The sequence below is a fragment of the Colobus angolensis genome, unplaced genomic scaffold (genome assembly GCF_000951035.1).
Source record: "Colobus angolensis palliatus isolate OR3802 unplaced genomic scaffold, Cang.pa_1.0 Scaffold10, whole genome shotgun sequence".
Taxonomy (NCBI): Eukaryota; Metazoa; Chordata; class Mammalia; order Primates; family Cercopithecidae; genus Colobus; species Colobus angolensis.
The window spans coordinates 12,246,992-12,273,179 of NW_012110919.1; the positions used below are offsets into that span (position 1 = coordinate 12,246,992).

The following is a 26,188-nucleotide window of genomic DNA, read 5'->3' on the forward strand; positions in this document are numbered from 1 at the left end:
TCCAAATCAACACATATTTCATATGACTCATGCATATTACTTCAGTCAAGACAGACCAACTTTAAAGGAAAAAACACCCATTATACAAGGCACAGCTGAGAAACTAAAGTCATATTATGAACTATTGTCATCCCACAAAAAGAAACTTACTTAATCTAAAAGATTTTCTCAGCAGTCTAAATTTAACTTCTCTGATATAAAGCACATTTCGCATTGTCATCATTATGTGCCAAATGTGGGCATCGTATTATATTTATGAAAGGAACTGAAGTCCTTTCTTTGTGATATTTTTGCTCCTGCTGTTTTTGCTATGTGATGTTAAATTGTTGAAAATTATGCAAAGTATATATCATGAATATGACACTAATTATTCATTAATGGCATGGAGAGATTTAAAAGCTTTGAAGCAGCCTGGAGAACTGTAAATCCATTTACAATCTCCTGCTCATAACCCTTACAAGTGAAAAATTTGAAAAAGATGAAGTGTAAGCTGAGTATTATTAATTGAACTTGACATACCTTAGTTGCAAAAGTGATGATGCAGCACTGCCTCTTGAGGCAAGGGCCCTGGCTTAGCTCACTTCCTGTTGTGTCTTAGGCATATTTTAAGAGCAGTTTGTAGTATCTAATGACTCCATTTCCAGATGAAGTAATTCATTCATTCATTCATCAAATGTCTGATGAATATCTACTACTATTGAAGGAAGGGAGGCCTTGAATAAATATATCAGATGTAATAGGTATTGTGGAGAAATATATAGGAATCCTGGGAAGGAGTCACTATTTCATTTCAGGAGTTCAAGAAAATTCTCTATGATAATGGGTGAACTAAGCACAAAGAGAAATTGAAATTTGCATTTCTAAACCCAACTCTCTAAAGCATTGTGGAATTTTCCCACTGCTGGATTTCCTTTGTCTTGTGCACCCAGATGCAGGCTGGCATGGGTGTGGGAAGACTAAGTGGAGTAACTGAATGGGGGTATATGGAAACAGGGGAAATAGCTGGATTTGGCTGTTGGATAGAGATAGACTCTGGTGTTTGCATCTGAATGAACTCTTACAGGGCACGGAGCAGGGGAAAAAATCAAGTGCATGAGCCATGTTGGGATTTTGGAGAGGCCCGACCTGACCTGGTTGCAAACACCTCCCTAACTTGTCCTTTTCCATTAATCAGTTGAACCTTCATTCTGGGTGCTACCTCTTCACTTTTGCCTATCCAGAAACCCAAAGTTTCTTCTTTAAAATTCTTCCCTAGTACTTATAACTGCTTGACTCCTCTTTCATTTGGGGTTGTGCAGGAAAACCACTCTGTGTCCTCCGAGAATGAAGTGTTCAATACGGAGTTTCACAACACTGTAAGACCACTTAAAAGGTGGGGTGTGGAGGTCAGGGAATCTACCTCCCATCACTTCAGCCTGAAGCACCACAGCAGCAGGTCTCAGATGCCGGTGTAGAAGCCACTGGGATCTCAATAACGCCTGACTGCGGCACGTGATTCTCAAAACTTATCTGGAGCTGCTTCAAACCTCAAATCTGCCTGTAACTACCTGCCTGAGAAACAGTCTCTCCTTTCCCACCTTCCATCTGAGCACCCATTATTGTATACTTTAACCCAGAATTTTGTGGAGAAGGAGATTCTGGGAAACCAGAACCAGGTTCTGGTCCCAGCTTCTCAGCAATGCAGAGGACACCTCAGAAGGGGGTGCTAAGGTGACAACAAACAGTATAGTGCAGTCACCAGCCCTCCTAACAGATTGCCCCTTGTCCCTTCATTTGAGGCCATACTAACCCCATCTCTGTAATATTCAGATGGTTTAAAAGTTGTAAGGTCTGAACTCTAACACCTGCCTTTGAGATGACGGAGGAGCAGCTATTTCTATTTTTTAACATGGGCATGACTGAGTAAATTGCCCACAGTCAGAGTTCCTCCCAGAAACCCACGTCTTTGTCCTGATGCTAACGTTAGGCAACTGTCTTTTTTCAAAGCATAGCAGAATTCATTGAGACCCAATATTTAACTGGACAGTCAGCAGCAGCCACAAGCCTGCCTGTGGAAATGTCCTTGTGTTTGTGATGCAGGGGAGGGAAAAGCAACAAGGAAAGACAAGCTAAAAATTCCTTCCACCATAACTGCCCACAGAGGAATTAAAGAAGATTCCCTTTGTCGCATCCAGCCCCTACAGTGATACAGTATCAATCCTCGTGCACATACGTATTGAGCATCTGTTATGTTCCAGGCACTGTGCCAGGCACTGGAGAATAAAAAAAAGTGTTCTAGTTATCTATTGTTGCATAACAAACAACTCCAAAACTTGTATGTTAAAATCATAGTCACTCTTTTTGCTCTCAAATCTGCAATTGAGCAGGACTTGGAAGGGATAGCTTCCCTCTGCTCCATGGGACATCAGTTGGAGCAGCACTACTAGTGTCTGGAGGACCCCTCTTTTAAGGTGGCTGACTCACGTGGCTGGAATGTTGGTGCTGGCTGTCAGCTGAAAGCTCATCCAGGGTTGTGAGCTGTGGGCCTTTTCACATGCTGCCTGGGCTTTCTGATGACATCGTGGCTGGGTTCTAGGAGAACAAGGTAAAAGTGAACTTTAATGACCTAGCCCTGGAAGCATTTATTCTGCTGTACTCCACTGGGAAAGGCAGAATGAAGGGGAAGGGACATAGATTCCACCTCTTGAAGGAGAGTCATAAGGTTCTAGAAGATGTGTGGGATAAGCAGTAATGTTGGGGCCATCTTTGGAAAATACAAGCTGCCACAATATGCTTAGTGTATTTGAGAAGCTCACTAACTAGCAATGAATGCAGATGTGAAACAGATAGAATACAGTTTGAAAAGTTCTATGGAAGCCCTGGGGAATTTCATACTCTGCACAGGGATTTCAGGAAGGTTAAGAGAGGTGACCTGGGACTTAAAGGATGACTAGATATTCACAAAGCCAGAAAGTAGAAGGGCATGGCATTCCAGATGGGAAACAACATAAACAATGGCATGATAGACTTTGGATTGAGGCCTCAGGGCTCCTCTGTGCACCTCTGCTTCCCAGACAGAGTGTGAATCCCGTGAGGGCTGGACAGGTTTCTCCCTAGTCCCTAGCACAGTGTCTGGTTCATCATGTCATCTTGACTTTCACATAGTATATGCTCACTTAGCAATTTCCCAGGAACATAATTGACATCAGATACAATTGTTCTTCTAGACCTTAATGACAGAGCTAGAAAGATGTGCATTTTTTAGTCATTTTTTTCCAAAATATTGCAACCAAATATCATTTAGCCTCTTTACAACCAAATCCATCACACTGTACTCATATGTAAATAAGAATCATCTCAATGCCAATTTCTTTCAGGCCAAGGATTTTACTAAACAAACTATACCAGCCATTACCTGCAAACTTAGCCAAGATCATCTTGGATCTTCTTCCAAGAAGGTGTTATTGCTCACTAGAGTACTTTGTTTTTCAGCTCCGTTCTTCGTTCTCTCTTTTTTTCTACACATGTTGAAATTAAAAAGAGTTTTCTAGAAGACCAGGAGTAGAGCAGGCAGAAAAATGAAACTACACTACACATGATTTTCCTTGACCTTAGCAGTCCAGCAGGCAGGAAAGAAAAGTACATGTGGTGAGACCTCCTGTCCATTAGCGTCTCAGAAATGCATTATGTCACCTCTTGGGGACTCTCTTCCTCCTGAGTCTGTAGGTTCCTTTGTTCAACCAGAATATTATTTTGGATTGTGTAGCAGTAAATCACTTTGGCCGTCATCTGAGGCTGCCTTGATTCAGTTTCTCAGACTCTTAATGAGAATCTTCTGAAATCTAGTCCTTTATCAGTGACTCATGGATAACATCATATAGTTATAAAAGGGTAACCTGTTTGAGGCGTTCGCTGTTATTTCTGATTGTTCAAGAGGATTTCCCCAAACTGCAATTATCTGTAGAAATTCCACTTGAGTGAAAAACTGTTAGTCTTGATTCCTTATGTCACATAATGTTTTGCTTAGTTGACAGAACACAGTTAAGCCATCAATTAAGTACTGAATTTTAGTTTATCATTTCCTTTTTTTCTCTTGTTCCATTTATATATAGCAAAGCTGTACCTTAATGCCTTTTTTAAAATAACTCTTTTTAGGGAAAGAGAGTTCTAAATAAACTCTTAAATACTTGGAACTGAAACTTTCTTTGAATGATGTCTTAGTTTATTTTGTGTTGCCACAACAGAATACGTGAGATGGGGTAATTTATGAAGAAAAGATTATCATTTAGTTCCTGGTTCTGCAGGCTGGAAAGTGCAGGAAGCACAGCACCAACACTTGCTCAGCTTCTGGCGAGGGCTTTTGTGCTTCATCACATCATGGCAGAAGGTCAGAGCGAAAGTACATGTGAAGAGGCAAAACCTGGGAGGCATCCTGGTGTCATAACAACCCACTTTTGTGGGACTAATCCATTCCTGCAGGAACAGATGCAGTCTCGCCAGAGTGAGAGCAAGCACCAAGCCACCCAAAAGGGCAGCACCCTCATGACCCAAACACCTCCCCAAAGCCCCACCTCTCCACACAGCCACACTGGTGAGCACATTTCAACATGAGTTTTGGTGGAGACAAACAAACCATATCCAAACCATGGTCAGTGGCTTTAAATAGTCCAAAAATGTCATTGGGGAGTATATTGACTGTGATAATAAGCGTGCTGTTGAATTATCCCAACCATTTTTTAATTTATTACTTTTATTTCTTCAGACAGAGTCTGCTCTGTTGCCCAGGCTGGAGTGCAGTGGCACGATCTTAGCTCACTGCAAACTCCACCTCCCAGGTTCAAGTGGTTCTCATGCCTCAGCCTCCTGAGTAGCTGGGATTATAGGCGTACACCACCAAGTCCAGCTACTTTCCTGTATTTTCCAGCCTGCAGAACCATGAACTAAATGATAATCTTTTCTCCATAAATTACCCCGTCTTAGGTATTCTGTTGTGGCAACACAAAATAAACTGAGACATTATTTTTGTATTTATTTTTAGTAGAGATGGGGTTTCGCCATGTTGTCCAGGCTGGTCTCAAACCCCTGGCCTCAGGTGATCTGCCCACTTCAGCCTCCCAAAGTGATAGAATTACAGGTGTGAGCCATCATTCCCAGCCCCAACCGGTTTTTTAAATCGTTGTTTCATGTCCCTCATTACTTAGCTTTGATTCTATAGTTTATCATCATGACCACTTACAAGCACCTGAATTCTCTCACGCCTTTATTCCTTTGACTTATTTGCCTGGCAAAGCCCCAACCTTGGTTAAACTGCATCTTGTTCATGCCCACACCTGAGTGATTTAATGTTGTGGGAAAAAACATGCTGACTGGTTCACTTTACATCATACCAGTCTCACTTGGGTACCAGAGAATGCTCAGTGAGCCTGGTACTTTTGCTTTCTTCGTCTCTATAAAAATTAAGTAACTTTCTTCCTCCCTCTCTTCCCCTTTCTTTCTCTCTTTGCTGCTTTCTTTCATTGATTCAATTTTAAAATTTCAATCATTAAATAATCATATAGTGCCTGGCACAATTCAGGGCACTTGGGATACATCAGTGAACAAATCAGAGAGCCCCCGCCCTTGTGAAACTCACATTCTAGTGAGGGAGACCGTGAACAATAAACATAATAAATAAGTAAATAATATATGTTAGAAGGTGATAAATGGAGGGCCAGGTGCAGTGGCTCATGTTTGTAATCCCAGCTCTTTGGGAGGCCAAGGTGGGAGGATTGCTTGAGTCCCAAGTTCAAGACTAGCCTGGACAACATGGCAAAACTTTGTTTCTACAAAAAATACAAAAAATTAGCCAGGTATATTGCAGCATACCTGTAGTCCCAGCTACTTGGGAGGCTGAGGCAGGAGGATTACTTGAACCTGCGAGGTTGAGGCTGCAGTGGGCCGTGATTGCGCCACTGCAATTCAGCCTCGGCAACAAGTGAGAACCTGTCTCAAAAAAAAAAAAAAAAAAACATAAAAGAAGGTGATAAATGATATGACACAAGAAAAACCAGAGCAGAGTGTGGGTATGAGAGCAGTAAGGGTAAAAGGATAGTCATTTTAAATAGGGTGTTGGCTAGGGGCTTACTGAAGGTCGACGTTTGACTAAGATCTTGAATAGGTGGGGGAGTTGGCCCACTTCACACTCTCTCTCCCCAGTCAACCTTCTCACCTGTTTTCTCCGCACCCTCACCTCCCTCAATGCCTCCACACACATACACTGTTCTGCTGCTAACCTTGCCTATACTCTGATAGAAAATAAAAACGGTCAGACAGGATCTTTTATGACTTCCCACCCTCAACCTTCCCTCCCACCACTCTGTATGTGCTGTCCTGGGAGCTCTCCTATTATTCACTGTATCCCCTCTCACCTCACCTTCTCAGGGACTTTGCTCCTGTAATTGTCTCCCCTCTCTCTCTTGCATCATTATTTTTCCTCTCTTCTCAGTTGTTACAAACATGCTCTTGTAACTCACAAGGTGAAATATCCCTTGACCCCTATACTCTCCTCTAATGACCACTCCGTTCCTCTTCTACACTTCACAGAAAACTTCTTGAAAGATTTGTCTAGTGTCCCGTCTCCATCTCCTCACCTACCATTCTCTTTTCCAATTTCTCAGTTTGGGCTTTCTCCCTCACTGTTTCACAGAAACTGCTTTTATAAAGGTGGCCTGTGATCAAATCCGGCAGTCATGCCATCTCTGCTCTCTTACTGGCCTCACCAGCAGCTTTCCTCCATGTGGTGAGTCATTCCCTCCTTAAGAAAAACGTGCTTCTCTTGGCTTTGGTGACATCTCATGCTTTCTTGGATTTCTTCCTTCTTCATTGGCTCTTTCTCAGTCCTCTTTGCTCACCTCTTCTGTCTGATCTTCAAATATTAGTCTTTTAGACTTGATCCTGGGTCCCCTTTTCTTCTGTGTCTCCATCTTCCTGTGATTTTGTCCAGTTCCATAGCTTTATATAGCTTCTGCCTGTCACTCGAGGCTTTGTCATCTCAGAGGCTTCAGGCAGCAGGGTTTACTTTTTGATCTCAGGATGCAGAGGTGGAGGAGGAGAAATGCTTCTTGCAGCGACCGGGGACCCAGATAACAGAAGCTGCATCCAGACACCTGCCTCTGGGGCAGGGAAAGGCAAATCACACACCCAACTTCAAGCCTCTGCTCACAGCTAAACGGCTAGACTCATCATATGGCTCCTGCCTACCCTAGTGGGCCAAGGAGCTCAGATTTCCCTGTGCCCAAAGGAGAGGAGAATGGATGCCAGCGACACACTAGTGACCCCCACAGAAAATGTTTTCAAATGTACTTTATGTATACATGTACCTACATATTCACATGCACACACACACCCTATAAAGTAGGTGAGGGTAATTATATCAACATTATACCAATGAGGAAGTGATAATGAGTTGAGATAATCTCTCAGGTTTCTCTGTTATTAAAAATCAGGCCGGGCACGGTGGCTCAAGCCTGTAATCCCAGCACTTTGGGAGGCCGAGACGGGAGGATCATGAGGTCAGGAGATCGAGACCATCCTGGCTAACACGGTGAAACCCCGTCTCTACTAAAAAATACAAAAAAAAAAAACTAGCCGGGTGAGGCGGCAGGCGCCTGTAGTCCCAGCTACTCGGGAGGCTGAGGCAGGAGAATGGCCTGAACCCAGGAGGTGGAGCTTGCAGTGAGCTGAGATCCAGCCACTGCACTCCAGCCTGGGCGACAGAGCGAGACTCCGTCTCAAAAAAAAAAAAAAAAAAAAATCATAGGAGCCCCATTTCTTGACAGTTTTGTATAACCTTTAGGTAAAAACACTTGATAGGCTATACTGCTGGGTGCCCTGCAGCATCCTCTAATTTTGATCAGCATTTCACCAGGAGATAAATACAACAGACTTAGAAGAGCTGTCATAACCTTTCCCAAGTGCACATGTGTATCTATGTAACAAACCTGCACATTCTGCACATGTGTACCTATGTAACACCTGCACATTCTGCACATATATACCTATGTAACAAACCTCCACATTCTGCACATGTATACCTATGTAACAAACCTCCACATTCTGCACATGTATACCTATGTAACAAACCTCCACATTCTGCACATGTGTACCTATGTAACAAACCTGCACATTCTGCACATGTGTACCTATGTAACAAACCTGCACATTCTGCACATGTGTACCTATGTAACACCTGCACATTCTGCACATGTGTACCTGTGTAATAAACCTGCACATTCTGCACATGTGTACCTATGTAACAGACCTACACATTCTGCACATGTATCCTGGAACTTAAAGTAAAAAAAAAGACAGATAGTAAAAAAAGAAAGTATTTCCAAAGTTAAATTGCTTCCTCACTAGCAGAAGACACCCAATTCTTCTGTCTTTCCTGGGTCTCGCTTATTTCATGGCTGTTAATCTCTGCAGCGTACTAAGGGCAAAGCAATTCATGGGTTACTGATTGGGTCATAGCTGTGAATGGTTGTCAGTGGGTTGATGTTTTGTGATAATAAAAAGTACACCGTGATGATAAAGTTGTCCCCAAGTTCAGTTTATCTCATACCATCTAGAAGGAGTAGGGAAAACATTATGATGGTCTGTAAGAAGTGAAGGGACGTTTGGAATTTTATAGATCACAACTGACATTGCTTACTTCTAAGGAGAGATTTAGTACTGGGATTACCTACAAAGGGAGTATTTTCTCTCCCAGTGCATATTAGACCAACCTCTGTTCATACTAATCACATTTTTTTATAATTAGGGTCATTATTGCTTTGCTGAATTTTGAGTTCCCTGAGATCTTGAACTATGTCTTTGTAACCTTCTTTGTATCCCGAGGGTCCAACATAGGGCCTGTGCTATAGGCAACATAGTGCACAGTAGTTAAATCATCTTTAGGTGTTTACTGAATGATTTTATGTGTCATTGTGTTGTGAGGCAGATAAAACATTTGCTTTTCGTAATAGATCTAAGAAGGTGATGAAAGAAGGTCTTCTATATCAATGTGTATTAATTAGCAGTATGTATCAGATATACTCCAGCTTCCAGTGGTCTTGTGGATACATGTGGCCATATGACTACTTCTGCTCAATGGGCTGGGCACAGAAGTGATATGTATGCTTATGAGGCCCTCTGAGCTCTGCCTTCCCTCTGGGAGAGTGACTATCAGCATGAACCACTAAATCACTACAATGAGCTGCCCTGAAGCGGACATGTAGCATGAACAAGGAATAAACCTTTATCATGGCACTAGCTGATAGAAATAATGTAATTTAAAATATTCTAGGAGCCACATAGAAAAGGTAAAAATAAACAGATGAATTTAATAATAGTTTTACTTATCCAACAGATGTAAGATATCATTTAAACATGTAATCAACATAGGAATTTTTGAGATATTTTACATTCTTTTTTGTATATATGCTAAGTCTTCAAAATCTGGTGCGTACTTTCCACAGTCAGCACATCTCAATTTGAACTAGTTATATTTTAAGTGTTTAATGACACCAGGTGCCTACTGTACTGACAGTACAGCTCTGCTGTTCGAAGTCACTGATATTTGGGGGTTATTAGTTGCTGCAACATAACTTAGCCCATCCTGACAGCTACACTAAACATTGATTTTCCTCAGATACCCTGATGAAGTAAGTTTCTCGGACCTGACATGGGGATCACCAGGGTTGGTACGAAGTAACAAAGAGTATGTTGCATGAGGGGATTCACTTTATGGCAACACAGAGAACCTGTAATGAAATGTGTGAAGATTTGTGCTCGGCCCCTCAGAACTGAACGTCTAATTGTGGCCTAGAGGAGGGTTTACTCGAGTTTCTCATAAATTTAGCCACATTGAAGCTCTGTTGTGGTAAGAAGATGAATTTTTTTCTGCCTGATAATAGTGTCTTAACAAGGTAATCAATAATGTGAGAAAGCTACTCATAGTCTGGATTGCAAGATGTTCATAAATTCATTTAGGAAGCATTCATTCTCAATGACCATGTGCTCAGTAACATGCTGGGTGCTGGGAATACAACTGTGAAGAAGTGTACAGTCTCACAGAGGCAGCAATGAAATCTATAATTATAGCATTCATTAGTTGGAATATGATCTGCATTAGTTTTATATCACAGCTAAAGAGATTACTTCAAACTTCGAGGCTTCAAGTAATCTATGTTTATGCTCCCACAGTCTCTGTGGGTCAGAAGTCTAGGTACAGCTCAACCGTGACCTCTGATCAGATCCCTCCAAGGCCACCCCAGGGTGTCCACCAGGTTGCATTCTTTTCTGGAGCTCAAGGTCCTCTCACATGGTTATTGGCAGAATTTAGTTTTCCTTGTAGTTGTAGGTCTGAGGTCTTCATTTTCTTGTTGACCTTCAGCCAGGTACGGTTCTCAGCTTCTAGAGGCCCCTCAGAGACCCTTTCACAGCACAGTGGCTTATTTCTTCAAAGTGAGCAGGATAATCTCTCTGACCTCTAGACTCTCTTTTAAGGACTCATCTAATGCATTCAGGCCAATCCAGGCTGGAATGGAAGGAGCCCACCCATGAGGCTGTTGCAGTATTCAAGAAGACAGATGATGGTTGTTTAAAGGAGGGTGGTGGCAGTAGAGATGGAGAGAAGTGGATAGATCAAAGAGAAGTTTAAAAGGTAGAATCAATAAGACTTGGTGATTTGTTGGATATGACATAGGGAAAAAGAAGTTAAAGATGGCTCCTGGACTTGAGCCACTAAGAGGATGGTTGTGCCATTTCCTGATGTGGGGACACTGAGAAGAAGAGCAGTTTTGCCAGCGAAGCAGATCGATTGTAGACATTGATGTGTCTGATCTGCCAGGGAGACATGAGGTACCAGGTGTCACACTGACCATTGGCTACAGTGATCTGGAGCTCAGAAGAGAGGTGTGGGCCAAAGATATGAGTCTTGGAGATATCAGCTGATAGGTGACATCTAAAGCCATTAGGAGGGATGAGATCATCCAGGGAGGACAGGTAGAATGAGACTAGAGCCTGGATGAAGTCCTTAGGGACCTCCATTTAAAGGTCTTCTAAGGGGGACAATTTCACACACACCTATTTCTTGTTGCTGTTACTAATGTCACCCTCAGGGAATGAATATTGTAATTATTTAGGAACATATAGTACTTCAAGAGGATTCTCTCCGCCAGGGCACTGTGTGTGTGTGTGTGTGTGTGTGTCTGTGTGTGTGTCTGTGTTGCAGAGAGGAAATTGCATCCGAATCAGCTGAAGAGCATTTGTAAACTACACTCACAAATTTCAGTGTGTCCCTAAGGGAAAAGAATAACAGATGCAAAAAAGATTTCTTTTTAGAGACACATGCCCTCATTTTTTAGAGAAAACTGGAGCTCATAAAAGTACAAGTCATTTGCCTAGTGCTACCCAGCTGATTAGATGATAGCCCCACTGAGAGAAGCTGAAGTTGCTTAGCAATTACTTTGAGCCCTTTAACCCTCGAGGAATGTACATTTATCCATCAGTTTCACAGGCTAGATTCCAGATACATCAAGGAATTCTAGCATCAGCTATTGGGGGGTTACCCAAATGTCCACCAAGCATTCAGTACCTGTGGGTGGAAGAAGGAAATTCTCACTTGTTGAACCAGTACTATACAACCATAACAGCTTCAGAACGATGCTGCAAGGCAGGTATTATTTTCCTCATTTTACAAATGAAGAAACTGAGGCTTGTGAATTGAGTAATGTGCCCACAGATGGCAGAACCAGGCTTGAAATTTGCTCTTACTACTGGCCTTACATTAATTTTAGGATGTTAGAGCCAACTGTATGCATTGTACATTGACTGTAATATATAATTAAGCATTTCTTCAAAAAATAAAATTACAGTGGAATTGAGTTCATGAGCAAATATATTTGTGTGAGCCTCTCAGCTTTCTTCTTGTGAAACAGCAGTTCTGAAGCCAGACTGCATTGGTGAGAACTAGGCTCCATTCCTTACTTGAGTAAACTTAGCCAAGGTACCAGACTTCTTTGTGCTTTAGTTCCTCATTTGCAATAAATTAGAATAATGGTACTACCTGCTTCATAGGGTTGCTGTGAAAATTGAATGATCTAATGTAGGCAAAAGCTCTAAAATAACCACCTAACGTGTAGTGGCACTATGTAGCTGCTCCCGTCTCTACCATTACTATTCATTTGCATTCACTATGATTTTTTTAATCCAAAAGGCTTCTCTGAGTTTCCAATTAGCAATTAATGTCTCCTCCTAGCCCCAGAATTTTAGAGTTTTGCTTTGTCCTCATAACAGTATAGTTATGAGAAAGCGATGCCCAGGTAGTTACCTAAGGGGATACAGAGCAGATGCAAGTGGCTAACCTGATTTGATCCTTCACGCTCAGTAAACTGAAACGTCAAGCCTGTTTATGCCTCAGGGCCTTTGTCTTTTACTCTTCTCACTGTCTGGAATGCTCTCTCCCTGTGTAATAGAGCAGCCTCCCTCAGTACTTTTTTCAGGTCTCTGTTCGAATGTCACCTTATCGAAAGGCTTGTCCACACACTCTAAAATAGCATCTCCTTCCTACCATTACTTTCTATTTTCTTACCCTCTTTATTTTTCTTCAAAGCACATCATCAGAAGTATTACACATCTATTTACTGAGGGTCTGTCTCCCCAGCAGAACCTGAGTTCCTCAAGAGCAGGGATTGGTCTGTTTTGTTCACAGCTGTCTTCCCAGCACCTAGGACAGGCCCCAGCACATCATAGGCCGTCAGTAAAGATTTGAAGAATAGATGAGTGGATGCGTGAGTGAATATTAAGTTACAATTCACACAGTGGGATTCATGGTTATCTGCAAAGACCACCATGATTTACAAGTGCCTTGTCACCTATACAACTTTAGGAAAAACTGGACGGCTCCAGCCCCTCACTGCAGGTAAGAGTACTACCATCTGTCCAGTTCCCCAGGCAAAATAACCTCTGCATCATTCTAGGCACTGGATTTTTTTCACCCTCCTTATTTGTTCAATCCCAAGTTCTTTCAAAGCTACCTCCACTAGATCTCAAGTCCATCTGTTTCTCCTTTTCTTCTGGTTCTAACCACTATCTTGTCTCACCTGGCTACTAGAATAACTTTCTTATTGAACTTCCCACTCCTATGCTTCCTCTGGACCATTCTCTACAAAACATGCAGCACACACTTTGGGAAACAAGTGATCCCTGCCTACAACTCATTAGTGGCTTCCTATTGGCCTTAGAAAATAAATCCAAACTTCTTACCACATTGTACCTGGCCTGGCATGGTCTATTCCCAGCCCTCTTCTCTAACCCTATTTTAGGTAACTCTATCCACCTCACACTTTACAATGTCCAATCACCGCAGGCTTCCAGTTCCCAGAACAACCTCTGGGCCTTTGTTGTTGCTGTTTCTTCTGGTTGGAATACTTCTCACTTGATTCTTTCCATGCCTAACACCATCTCATCTTTCAGATTTCAGGCTAAATGTCACCTAATCACAGATCAACCAACAAATCTTAATCAGGTGCCTCCAGTTCCTCTCTCCCACAGAACTATATTCTTTTCCTTTTTAAATACTTTTCATAATTTTAAATCATGCTTATTTGTTGTTTGATGTCTGTCTCCCACTCTGGATTGTAAATTCTATCTACTGTGGCATATCCAGCACCTAGAAGAGTCTCTGATACAGAGTAGTCACTTAATGAACATTTTTGGGCGTTGTTGAATGAATGTCATAGAGGAACCTGCAGGAAACCCTGAAGATACTAAGGGACAAAAGACAGGAATTGGGTGCTTGGATCTCAGGATTTCTGGTGGTTGGGGCTTGTAATCAAAGACTGATAAATCCTTCCAAAATACTGGTTTCTTGTTTATTACCTTCTCAGGATATAATTTGAGTGAGTAGAAATGCTGTATTCCTTTCACCACACCACCAATATGGTGTGGCCCCTCTTGGAGATAATAACAAGCATATTTTTAGATTTACTATGAGCACCTTAATGGCATTATGCCATTTAATACAATTCAATAAGATATGTATTGCTATCATTTCCTATTTTACATTTGAACAAACTGAGGCACAAAGGTAAATAGCTTGTTCAAGATCTCAGGGCTGGTAAGAGGTAGACAAATGAATATAAATATGTGAAGTCCAACCTCACAGTCTGACTTGCTAACCTCTGAAGTACAGACGCCCACATGGCATTGTACCTATACTCCCATAGTGGCCTCTACCAGTCCTTTAAATATAATGTTTATCCTGGACACACTTACTTTGTATCTCTGGCTCAGACTTCTACCCTGAGCTCCAGACTCATTTGTCTAACTACCCACGCTACATCTCCTGGGCATGTCAAACTTAACTTTTCCAAAACTGAGTTTATGATCTACCTCTGTACCCCCATCCTCCATGCCCAAACGTGGTCTGCCTCTATTTCCTCTTCTCAATAAATGGCATCAGGAATCATGAGATGTGGAGACGTGTGTGTATACACACACATACACACACACACACACATATATATATACACATACACAACTCTTTGAGAGATGGACTGCTTGGATTAGATAGTGGCATGCCATTTCTCCTGCCTTAACTGTTGCAAGGACCATGACTGTTACATACCAAGGCATGGACCAAAATTTAGTAAATCGAAGGTTTTCAGTATGTTCTTGCTGAATAAAAGAAAAAAAAGGAAGAATTTTTTGTGTGAATCTCATCTCTTTTTACTCCAGGTAATTTCCCATGATATTCGTTAATTTTTTCCGTCATTTTTCTAAGAATATTTTTCCAAACTTCTCTAAGTGGTAATTTTTCTCTCCCCAAGGTTTTATTCCCAGGAATTTGTATTGCAGTATATTAATGAAACAACTCTATGTTTTGTAAAAATCATTTTCATTTCTTTTCACTTGGGCTCTTGTGCACTTGGATTTATATGGCAAGGAATACTTAATAATAAGGAAAGACCTATCTAGAAACAGCAGTGTAATCATTTGGCAGTAGAGAAAAGAGTGATTTATGGGCCATATAATTAGCAATCATCTGTTTCCCATTTATTTCTCAGGACTGAAGTTCAGAAGGCATTCAGTAACAAGCAGTAGGTAATGCCTTCTCAGTTTTTCCTTGGAAAGCTGAATATAAATAATAAGCCCCATACACTATATTTTCCCTTAAGTATATAAAAAGGGCAAAAGGACACACACACACACACACACACACACACACAGAGAGAGAGAGAGAGAGAGAGAGAGAGAGAGAGAAAACTCATATTATTTGCTATTCAAGAGAATCAGGTAATGTTTTTTTCTCGAGATAATCAAAACAACTTTTAATAGCCCCAAATAAAATCTCAGTTCATTGGTAACTTAATTTTGCTTTACATGAAGGAAAGCCTCTTTGTTTTTGTTGCTTTGTTTTCTAAAATATGAAATTCTTTTAAGACGAATTCATATAAACTGATAAAGCAACAATTCAGATTCTATGCATCTTAAATGCGTTTGCAAAGCCATTATTTATTTAAACTTCAGAAGTTGTCAGGTATAATTCAAAAGCAAGTTAAGAGGTGAGGGTATGGAATCAGCTCTGCCTGGGGTAAACATTCATTTGGCTGTGGGTGAGCCACTTGTCACCTCTCTTTCTCCTCCTCTGAGAAACTGAAGGGAAACCACTCTCACAAGGTTCATATGGGAATAAGATGGGGTAACATGTGACTCTGCTTTGACAATTGCAAAGCATGGAAAATAAATAAATAAATAAATAAATAAATAAATAAAATGAGGTTGTTATTGTTATTATTTAAATAATAAGTGATTTTTATCAGGCTGAATAAACCAAAACAGCTATCCTTTTATGCAGAAAATGGTTGAGATCCCACATCAGAATTTTAGTTGATTCAGTATGTATTCAGATAATGAACTTAGCTTTTCTACATATAGAAATGTGGTATTTAAATTGTTCTCTTAGTAGAATATTTTAATATATTTTTAATGTTTCCATAAATTTATGAGAGATCTTCAAATGATTATTTTCCCACTAGATTGTTTATTTTCTATAAATCCTAACAATTACAGTAAATCTATGGAGAGAGTAATCTCTCAGCACTATATTCTGCTCTAAATCATTTGTTTAATTCAGTGAATCAATCACATTTCCATATAGTGTCCTCTGTGTTGCACAATTTTACTCTCTCATAGGAAGATGAGTGAATATAGAACCTTAAAAGAAAGCTAAGTGAATTTAAAGAAATCCCATTATCATGATTAAAATTTCCAACTTAGGAAGCCACAAAGCCTTCCCAGATCTGAAGTATATCTTCATATAAAGAAAAAGAACTATTTTTAGGAAATACAGTCTTTCTTCTGCTTTATAACTTGGAAAACTGTACTATGTATTGAAAAGCAAGCAGCAATCTTTTCTAAAGTCCAACAAATGCTCAGCTGAAAAGCTGTGAGACCATCTCAGATCCCCAAGGCATCATTGCATCCACAGGCATGAAATGGGGTGGGACTGACTGTGTGTGTGTGATGTTTCTGTATGTTCTGTATGGGCATCACAGCCTGTGAGCTCATTTACATACCCTGATCTAAATAGCTGTGCCAGGAGGACAGACCATAATAGGTTACTGAACAAAGGAAAGCAGTTTTTGCAAAGAGACAAAGCATTTGGCCATTGCATTTTCGGTTGTTACTGGTTTGTCCACTCCCTGGACAGGCACCTCATTTGCAGTAACCTGCAGTGTTCACTCTAAGAGTCACTTCATTGACAGTCACTGCCTGCTTCACAGGAATCCAGTATTCACCTGGGCCAGGTCTAACTGCCCGCATTTCACTAATCATGTTCATGGATTAGACAGACATTGGGTGTGTGGTACCTCTGTGCCAAGCACTGTGCTAGGCCCAAAGGATTCAACTGTGAATAACAGAAATATTCCTTGTTATCAGAAGGGTTATACTCAGGGCACTCTTGTCCCAAGCCAGAAGATAAAACCTCATTTCAGCCTGAACTGCCAGAAAGTTAGACTTTTCAGACCAATATTAGAGAGTGCCTGCCACTACTGATGGGCCCTGGCCTTCCTACCCTTGGGAAATTCAGCATCACACCAGTCTCTGAGAACATTGCAGTTGATGCCAGTTTGATTTTCCTAATATCTTGATGAGTTTATACACATATAATATTTATAACACTTGAATGTTTATAATTCAGGTCAAAAAGACTCTGAATTAAAGTATGATAAATGAATTACAACTTTACATCCATCTGCAATTTGAAAACAATTTCCCATAATGCACATTGACCCCAGCTAGAGGAAAAAGTTGAGCTTCTATTTTTGTCAGTTGTGCAAAAACAACAACAACAAGAACCAACAAAGGATTGTTATGCAGTACTAGTATAAGGAAAGTCTAGCCACAAAGCACAAAGTCCTAACATATCTGTCAACATTCCTAAACTATAAAAACTTAAATGCCATGCAGTCCAGATCAACCCTATATGAGAAAGATGGGGATTAGTAATTGGCCACTTTACTAATTTAAAGTAGTTTGGCTCGTATTTTCTCACTTTCCTTCTACAATTGACTCCTCCTTGTGGAAAGTGACTTCCAAAGAGAAATCTCCTAACTGGTTTTTCATGTCCTTTTGGCCAGAGGCATAGACCAAAATCTGTTGGATGGTTATCGGGGTGTGAAGTCCTAGTTTTACTTCCCTATGTTCTAGGTTGATAAAAAGCCCCAAAGGAGGCAAAGGTCTTTGGCCAAAGAACACAGCTCTTTGAAAAAGCTTTGCCAGGCACCCACTCAGATTGCAGTCTCACATCTTTTGGCTCGCTTCATCTCCACCATCAACTTTTGCTTTTGCCTGGATGACTGAGAACATTCCTTCTTCTCCCTTATCATTTATTCTCCATGAAACAACCACAGTGATCTTTGACAACCTAAATCAAAGTGGTTTCCCAGTGTTTCTAGAATAAAGTCCACTGCACGTTCTGTCTTCTGCTCACCTTCTCAGTCTCTTCTGATGCCACTCTTCCCTCCTTAAAACACCTCAGCCCGTCTGCTCTCCTTTCTCTCCCTCAATATACCAGGCAGCTTCCCAGCTCAGGGCCTTTGCACCCAGAGAGCTCATGCTGTGCTCTTTCCCCAGCTGGTGCCTTCTCCTCCTTAGGTCTCAGCTCACATGTCACCTCCACAGAGAAGACTTTCCTCCACCCCTTGTCCAAATGAGTATGTAGCCCCCTCCCATAACTGTTTCTCTCATTACTTTATCTTCAGAACACTCATTATTATCTGAGCTTATCCTTCCTTCTTCAGAACACTCATTATTATCTGAGTTTTCCTTCCTTCCTTCCTTCCTTCCTTCCTTCCTTCCTTCCTTCCTTCCTTCCTTCCTTCCTTCTTTCCTTCCTTCCTTCCCTCCTTCCTCTGTCTCCCTCTCTCTCTCTTTTCTTTCTTTCTTTCTTTCAACAGAGTCTCGCTCTTGTTGCCCAGGTTGGAGTACAGTGGTGCGATCTTGGCTCACTGCAACCTCCGCCTTTCGGGTTCAAGCAATTCTCCCTCCTCAGCCTCCCCAGTAGCTGGGATTACAGGCACCTGCCACCATGCCTAGCTAATTTTTGTATTTTTAGTAGAGACGGAGTTTCACCATGTTGTCCAGGTTGGTCTCGAACTCCTGACCTCTGGTGATCTGCCTCAGCCTCCCAAAGTGCTGGGATTACAGGCGTGAGCCACCACACCTGGCCTATCCTTCCTTTTCAACTTGTTTTTGCCTATCTTCTTTAACATTTCTGTAGAATGTAAATGTTATTCATACCTCTCTTGTTTGCAGCTGGGTCTTCAGCTGGCATGAGTGCCACACATACAGTGGGATGTTTGTTAAATGAATACGTGCACTTGGAAGGGTCTGGTCTATTGCTGAAGAATGCCCCAAATCATAAACTCTGTCCAGGTCCATGCATTCTGAGTTCCAACTCAACTTAAACTGTGGGAGCCTTGAATATACTTTTCAATTTAGTTTCTTTTTTCTGTTTCAGTCCTCTCTAATAAATAGTGACATTATCTTTGTGAAGTTGCATGCCCCATGGGAAGTCCTTGGAAGATATGCAGAACAAATGAATGTAAGAATGCCTTTCAGGTAGGTGGAAATGTATTTTATTCCACTCTCTCTGCTGCTTCACTGTAAATCTAATGTTCTCCTCTCTCAGAACAAATAAAACTGAAATGCAGATTGGAAGGCCATTAGAGGAGGGACTCTTTCAAATGTTTAGGATATGTAAATAAGCCTTTATGGCCAATAATGATTTCATGGCTTTTTGTGAAAAATTCTGGCTAATTCAGTTCTTAGCAGGTAGATATTTCCAGTGCCTGCAATAAATAAGCATTTTCCAAGTGGCATTTATATTTCCAAAGTGCCATTTTTAGAAGTCCTGTATACTACTGCTTTGAACAGCCAGACCACAGGCAGCAGTTGCACAGGGCTGTATTTTCATGTTCTTTACTGACCAGTCCCTTCCAGAAAAACATTAAAATGTATTTCTGTAGATACAAGTGCAAGAAATTTCATGACAATGTGGTCTTCTTTTTTTAAAAAAAAAAACCTTTTTAAATTTTAAAGTCATAAATACTGTGCAAACACAAATATTGATATTTGTTCCAAGGGGAATTGAAAATACTTTGTTTATATTCCTTAGTTATTTAAAAGGATTAATTTACCTTCATTTCACAATGAATATTTTTATTTTCCCTATGGATTATGGAAAAGTAATCTGCATTTGCTATATAGAAATAAAATATTAAAACTGAAATTGGAAATGCCAAGATATGTGGATCTAAAAAGGTGGATGGATGTAGTCCCAAGGACAGTTCTGAAGGGACTCAAAGAATGACGTACTTTTGGTTTGCAATTTGCCAGTAAGACCACATTAGGTGGCAGAAATGAGGCAAATTGGTACCAGCTCTAGAGTCTGTCTCTTAATGAGCTGTGGAAAGTTGTGGAGACAAAGAACATTTATAGAGACAGAGAGAAGGGTTAGGGACACATTTAGAGAAGGGCAGTTTCCATTCACAGGCTTGTAATATATCTCCGCAGTGCATCTTGTCTTCTTTGTTTATTGGCCTGTATGTCCTAATACCTAGTCAAAATAGAGGCTGAGATTTCTAGCATCTGTTTTCCTGGAGGCAAAATTCTCAAAATGCATAATAAATTTAGTTCTGATCTTATGATTTATTTTTGTATTTAACTGTTAAAAAGAAAATCTGAGAATTCAAGGATTAGAAAAAGGAATACATATATATATAATATATGTGTCTGTGTGTGTGTGTGTGTGTGTGTGTGTATCTGTGTGTGTGTATATATGTATATGTCCACTAGGGAGAGATAAGGAATGTCAGTTTAGATTCCACTGAAAATTTTTATACTCTAACAATTAAAACCAAATATTTATCAATGATATAATAAGTATCTAATGTGGATTAATACCATATCATACCTAAGAACCAAAAGAGAAAGAAAGAAAACCCTACAAAATATGTCTAGATAGAAATTTATACACCCCTCTCCAGTATAAATAAATCTCATAAAACCTTCTGCCAGAACACACCTCTGTAACATAGAACCCAGGGAGATTATAGAAACTTGAGCAATGTTAATGCAAAGCAAATTCTCCTACTACCTGCAAAGAATTTTGTATCTGAAGGGCCTGACCGCATCATGAATAACACTTCTGCATGCCTACTGCATAGCAGAAATGAGCTGCCTCCAAGCAGCACTTGAGAGAATGTGAACCACAAAATGAAATGAAAAAGAACGTGAACAATAATCTTTTTAGATATAGGAATTCTTGCATGATAATTTTAGAAGAAAATATTGTTAATGTGTGACACTTACTGACCTCATTAATATTAATGTGGTTTTACCTACTAAGCTTGGCTTGTTGCAACCTGATGGATTTAAAACTTTTGCTATTATTGTGTCCACAGTTTCCGACAAATAACTCTAGTCTAAGGAGATACATGCATTTCCAAAAGAGGAATTCTCCCACTACATCATTTCAACAAAATGTACAAACATCATTTTGGCTGAATTTAAATGCTCAAAGAATCTTCATAATTTTGTGTAGACGGTACTTCTGAATCCCAAGTTTAGTCTCCATGGATTTTTATCCCTATAATGTTTAAAAGGAAATAGAGGAATAGGTTTCTTATGAGAAATTAGAGTAAAACTTGCTTCTTAAATACCTATATGTCCATGGATTTTTTTTAACTAATAGACTTTACTTTTTAGAGAATTTTTTAGGTTTATAGAAAATTGAGAAGATACCTACTGTTCCAATATAGCATACAATATAGTGTAGTATATTGTCCCCTTCTCCCCAAGCCTACAGTTTCTTTATTATTAAAATCTTGCATTAGTGTGATATATTTGTTAAAATTGGTGGACCAATATTGAAAAATTATTATTAACTAAAGTCCATAGTTTACTCTAGGGTTGACTATGTGCGTGTGGTTCTGTGGGTTTTGACAAAGGCGTATCATGTATCCACCATTGCAGGATCATACAGAATAGCTGCACTGCCCTAAAAGTCTCCTATGTTTCACCTACATTCCTTCTGCCACTGACCTGTACCTCTGGCAACCACTGATCTTTTTATTGTCTCTATAGTTTTGCCTATGTTTTAAAGCTTTCACGAATATGCAAAAAAAAATTGGTGGTACATAAACTTACCATTTACAGAAGTGAGAGAGTTCAGTAACAGTTCAGGATATACATAAAATGCACCTGTTTCATTATTATTCCATTCAGTTTCAGTTGAAGCCTGAAATATGGAAAGGGAGGTTGCATTTTAATAAAGAATCTAATTCATGTACTGTCCATTCAAACAACACCAAGAATTTTCATTTTTAACATTTTTTTAAAGGTAGATATATAGCAATCGGCAGAATAAGTCTGATTTTTTTAAAGTTTCCAGAATTCCTTGATTTTACCTATTTAATTCACCTACAACCAGGGCCAGTGGTCAGCCAGTGTGCCCAGTGTGGTTATGTACAGCTGGGTGTTGATGCTGACAAGTGAGTGTCCTTCCCATACTGGTTGTGAAATAAATATATATGTCTATACCATGAGAGAAGTGTCCTGTGTAAGCTTAAAGTGCTGTATAAATATTAGTTAATATAATAGCATGCCCATTAAATTATGTATGTTGTCCTCTGATCCATCCTTGCATTTTCCTGGGGAAAAAAGCTGACTTCAGCTGAAGCTGTGCAAATGCCAATCACTCCAAATTATCATACTGCACATGCTTTGCAGGTGAGGAGCAACCACTAAAAAAAAAATTATGGTAATGGGTAGAGGAAGAAATACCAATGGAAACTGTTGCATAAGATTTCATGACTCAAAAACGCATGCCCTGTGTTCCCACTGTATTTCTCACTGTTAATCTCTTTTTAGTTTTTTCTTCTTCACCTCTTACAGGCTTCTATCTTCAATCTCCTTTCCTTCCTTGCTAGTTCAAACTGTAACTGACGATGGGTTTTCTTCTCGACTGGCTTCATTTTTGCTGTTCTTCCAGGAGAAAAATCTATTACCTGCCCCGCCGTTACAAGTTCATGAGCAGGTTAGTAGCACGCTGTGTCCTGACGGTGTTTGTCTTTCTGTTGGCCCGTGTGCTCCAACAATGACAAGGAGCTATAAGCTGGGGAAGATGAGCCTGTGTCACATGGGAAAGCTGGCTGCTATGCGCATTTTAAAATCAGCTGTGTCTGATTAGCCTGAAAAAAAAAAAAAAAGATGAAAACGTCCCTCTCTGAGAGTCTTCCCTGTACTTCTCCCCACTTGGGAGGATGCCATTCATCTGCAAGTGTGCTGGGGCTATTGCTTTTTAGCCCATTCTCTTTTTAAAAAATTTTTCAATAGTTTTTGGGAAACAGGTGGATTTTGGTTACATGGATAACTTCTTTAGTGGTGATTTCTGAAATTTTGGTGCACCCATCACCTGAGCACTGTGTACTATACCCAATGTGCAGTCTTTTATCCTTCACCCCCTCTTTTTAGGCCATTCTATTAGATAAATTATCAAAAATCCCAACAAATTTGGCATAGATGTCCGTCCTTCCTTCCTTCCTTCCTTTCTTCCTTCCTTCCTTCCTTCCTCTCTCTCTCTCTCCTTCTCTCTCTCTCTCTTTCTTTCTTTCCTTTCTTTTTTGTCTTTCTCTGTCGCCCAAGCTGGAGTGCAGATCTCGGCTAACTGCAACCTCTGTCTCTTGGGTTCAAGCGATTCTCCTACCTCAGCCTCTTCAGTAGCTGGGATCACAGGAACCTACCAGCACGCCCAGCTAATTTTTGTATTTTTAGTAGAGACAGGGTTTCACCATGTTGGCTAGGCTGATCTCAAACTCCTGACCTCAGGCGATCCGCCCGCCTTGGCCTCCTGAAGTTCTGAGATTACAGGGTGAGTCACCGTGCCTGGCCAATGTTATTTTTTTCTACAAAAATTCCTCCCTCCACTATAAGTAATTTGAAAGCTTGAAGTGCAGATAGTCATCCTTAGCTGCTGGCTACTTGACTTCATGAGCGGGGTCCTCCTATGTTAGTAATATTTTGTTAATAACATATGCAGATGTATAGCCTCACTCTGGTGCCCTTCCTACCCTCTTTTCTGCCAAAAAAAAAAAAAAAAAAAACCCAAATCCCACCAGATGAAGATTGCATTTACTATACTCTGTATCCTCCCAAAGCTTGTTTTTCCTTGTTGTTTTTTGAGGAGCTCGAGAGAAGGGGAATGCATCAATGATGATGTTCTTTAATTTGATTCTGTTGTGATCATTGGAGAATCTAATTCCAAAATCTTAATTGATCTTATGTTTTCATTCACCCTGAACTGAGCTGATGGTTAAACTGGGAAACTAGTAAATTTCTCTGAAAATCCTAGTTAGTTCAACTCTATGAAATTTAGAACTCAGGTTCCCTCTCTTTATATGCTATGTCATGTGATAAATAAAAGAGTAGTTGATACATTTTGATGGATTCACTCAAATGCATGTGCACTCAATGAAGTACAGTGTGAGAACTGACCTCCAAAGAAATGAAAATATCGTTCCTCAAAAATTACCTGTGAGCAAGCAGTTCTTCTTTCGTTACACAGTTGATATGGCATTTGGATTCACCATGATTTAGATTGCTCCCTTGTCACATTATAATCATCTATAAAATCCTGGTACAACAGTTTAGCCTTTATTAATAGTTCTCAAACTCCAGCCAGCATCAGAATCACCTAGCGGCCTTGTTTAGGCACAGATTTCTAGGCCTCAGCCCCAGAATTTCTTGTTCAGTAGATCTACAGTGGGGATAGAGAATTTTCACTTCTAACAAATTCCCAGCTTCAGCTAATGCTGCTGGTCATGGGATCATGTTTTGGAAACCATTGGTCTGTATGATAGGCCAAGCTCCATCTTGCCGTTAAATTAAGGATTTAACTGACTATGAGTTAAATAGAGGGGAAAACAAAAACCAAAATCAAAGAAAACCTGAAGGAAACAGCAAGGTAAAGAGATGTTTCTCCCAACTTTGATGGCCAAGTGGAAATATCAAGTTTGTATGTGATATTGTTTCAATCTGTTCAGTGAAATATATTCTAGATTCTAAAAAGAATGTAGGGTGGGAAGAGGTCTTATTCTTGTCTGGATTTGCCAAGTCATCTAAGTCAGTATATGTAGAACAGAGTACATTGGGCTCATAAAACCTATATTGGCACTGGATGACTTTGGGCAAGTTCCTTCACTTCTCTGAGCCTGAGTTTTTCACGTTTATAAAACAATATTAATTTCTACCCTGTATGGTTTATGTGAGGTTTAGTGCCTAGTATGTAGTTGATGTGCACAAATAGTATCTATTAGTAATTATTACATGTAATATTTAGAAGGAGATCCTTATGCAAAGATATAAGGGTGTTCTTCTATTCTTTCCTTTGTGCTTCTGAATTTTTTATCCATCTCTAAGTCTCTCCTTTCTTCTGTCCTCTAGCAACTAGTCCACTAATTCTGCTCTGATTTTATCTGCCAAGTAGTCATTTTCTCCATTTATATTTTCTATACAGGCATTGGCTCTACTTCCCACACAGTCACCTAATTTAAAACCTAAGGGTCCAGGTGTGGTGGCACACACCTGTAGTCCCAGATACTTGGGAGTCTGAGGCAGGAGGACCACTTGAGCCAAGGGGTTCAAGCCTAGCTGGGGCAACATGGTGAGACCCCATCTCTAAAAATGTAATTAAAAAAAAAAACCTAAGGGTCATTTTGGATGTTTTGCTCCCTCATCTAATCAGTCTCTCAAATTCTGCAGGTGCAGATGAATATTTCTAAAAGTCCATATATTACTCTTCCTTCCCACTGCCATTGACTTAGCTGAGCTCCCATCACCTCTTGTCTAACATCAGTTTATCTACCTGCCTCTTTTCTGACCACTTCCAAACTCTCTTCTGTTCATCTCCTAAGTAGCAAATCTGACTTATGTCACTTGGTGGCCACCATAGAGTGATCACAATAAGGTTAAAAGCCTTAGCTTAATTACAGCCCTTTATAAACTATCCTTACCCATCTTTTCCCTCCTACCACTCTTTGCTCCATCCATATTGAACTACTTACTCATCATTTCCAAATACATATTATGCTCACGTGGGTTTATGTGCTTTTGCATATAGTGGCCCTTCTGGAAGATCCTTTCCTTTATTGTTCACCAAGATGGTGTCTACTCAGTCCTCAAAACTCAGTCAATATTTTTGCCTTTGCCCAGGTCAAGTGATCTCTTTTCTGCTTTTCCATTGGGATCCTATGGCCTCATCACCCTGTGCTGTAATCTGTGATGTATGTGTCTAGCTCCGTACCTGGGTGATATTTGAAGACAAGGATGACTCATTCAATTCTGTATTTCCAGCACCAAGCACATAGTAGATGGAGTGCATGAACAAATGAATCTCCACATGAGTGTGTGAGAATTGGAGTAGGGAGAGAGGAAATCACAAAGAAAAGAATCATAGAAAAACCAGGTCTGCCTCAAGTGTCAGACACAGCCTTGGGATGAAAACATTTGCTCAAACAAGGGTGGGGGGGGTGATAAACAATGAGGGCTTAAAAGAAAAAAGTGATAAAAGGAACTATAGAATCTCAAGGTTTTATGGGATATTAAATGCCATCAAGTCCAACCA

At 40.2% G+C, this 26,188-nt stretch overlaps 1 protein-coding gene across 3 annotated transcripts in view; it reads left to right on the top strand.

Moving 5' to 3' along the window:
* ANO4 (anoctamin 4) overlaps positions 1-26,188 on the top strand; it is a 405,598-nt gene that overhangs the window by 232,930 nt on the left and 146,480 nt on the right. For all 3 annotated transcript variants that reach the window (XM_011934758.1, XM_011934750.1, XM_011934766.1), the window contains 2 exons: positions 19,025-19,125; positions 22,559-22,603. In XM_011934758.1, the coding sequence (XP_011790148.1) occupies positions 19,025-19,125; positions 22,559-22,603 (146 nt within the window). The remainder of the gene's footprint in view (positions 1-19,024; positions 19,126-22,558; positions 22,604-26,188) is intronic.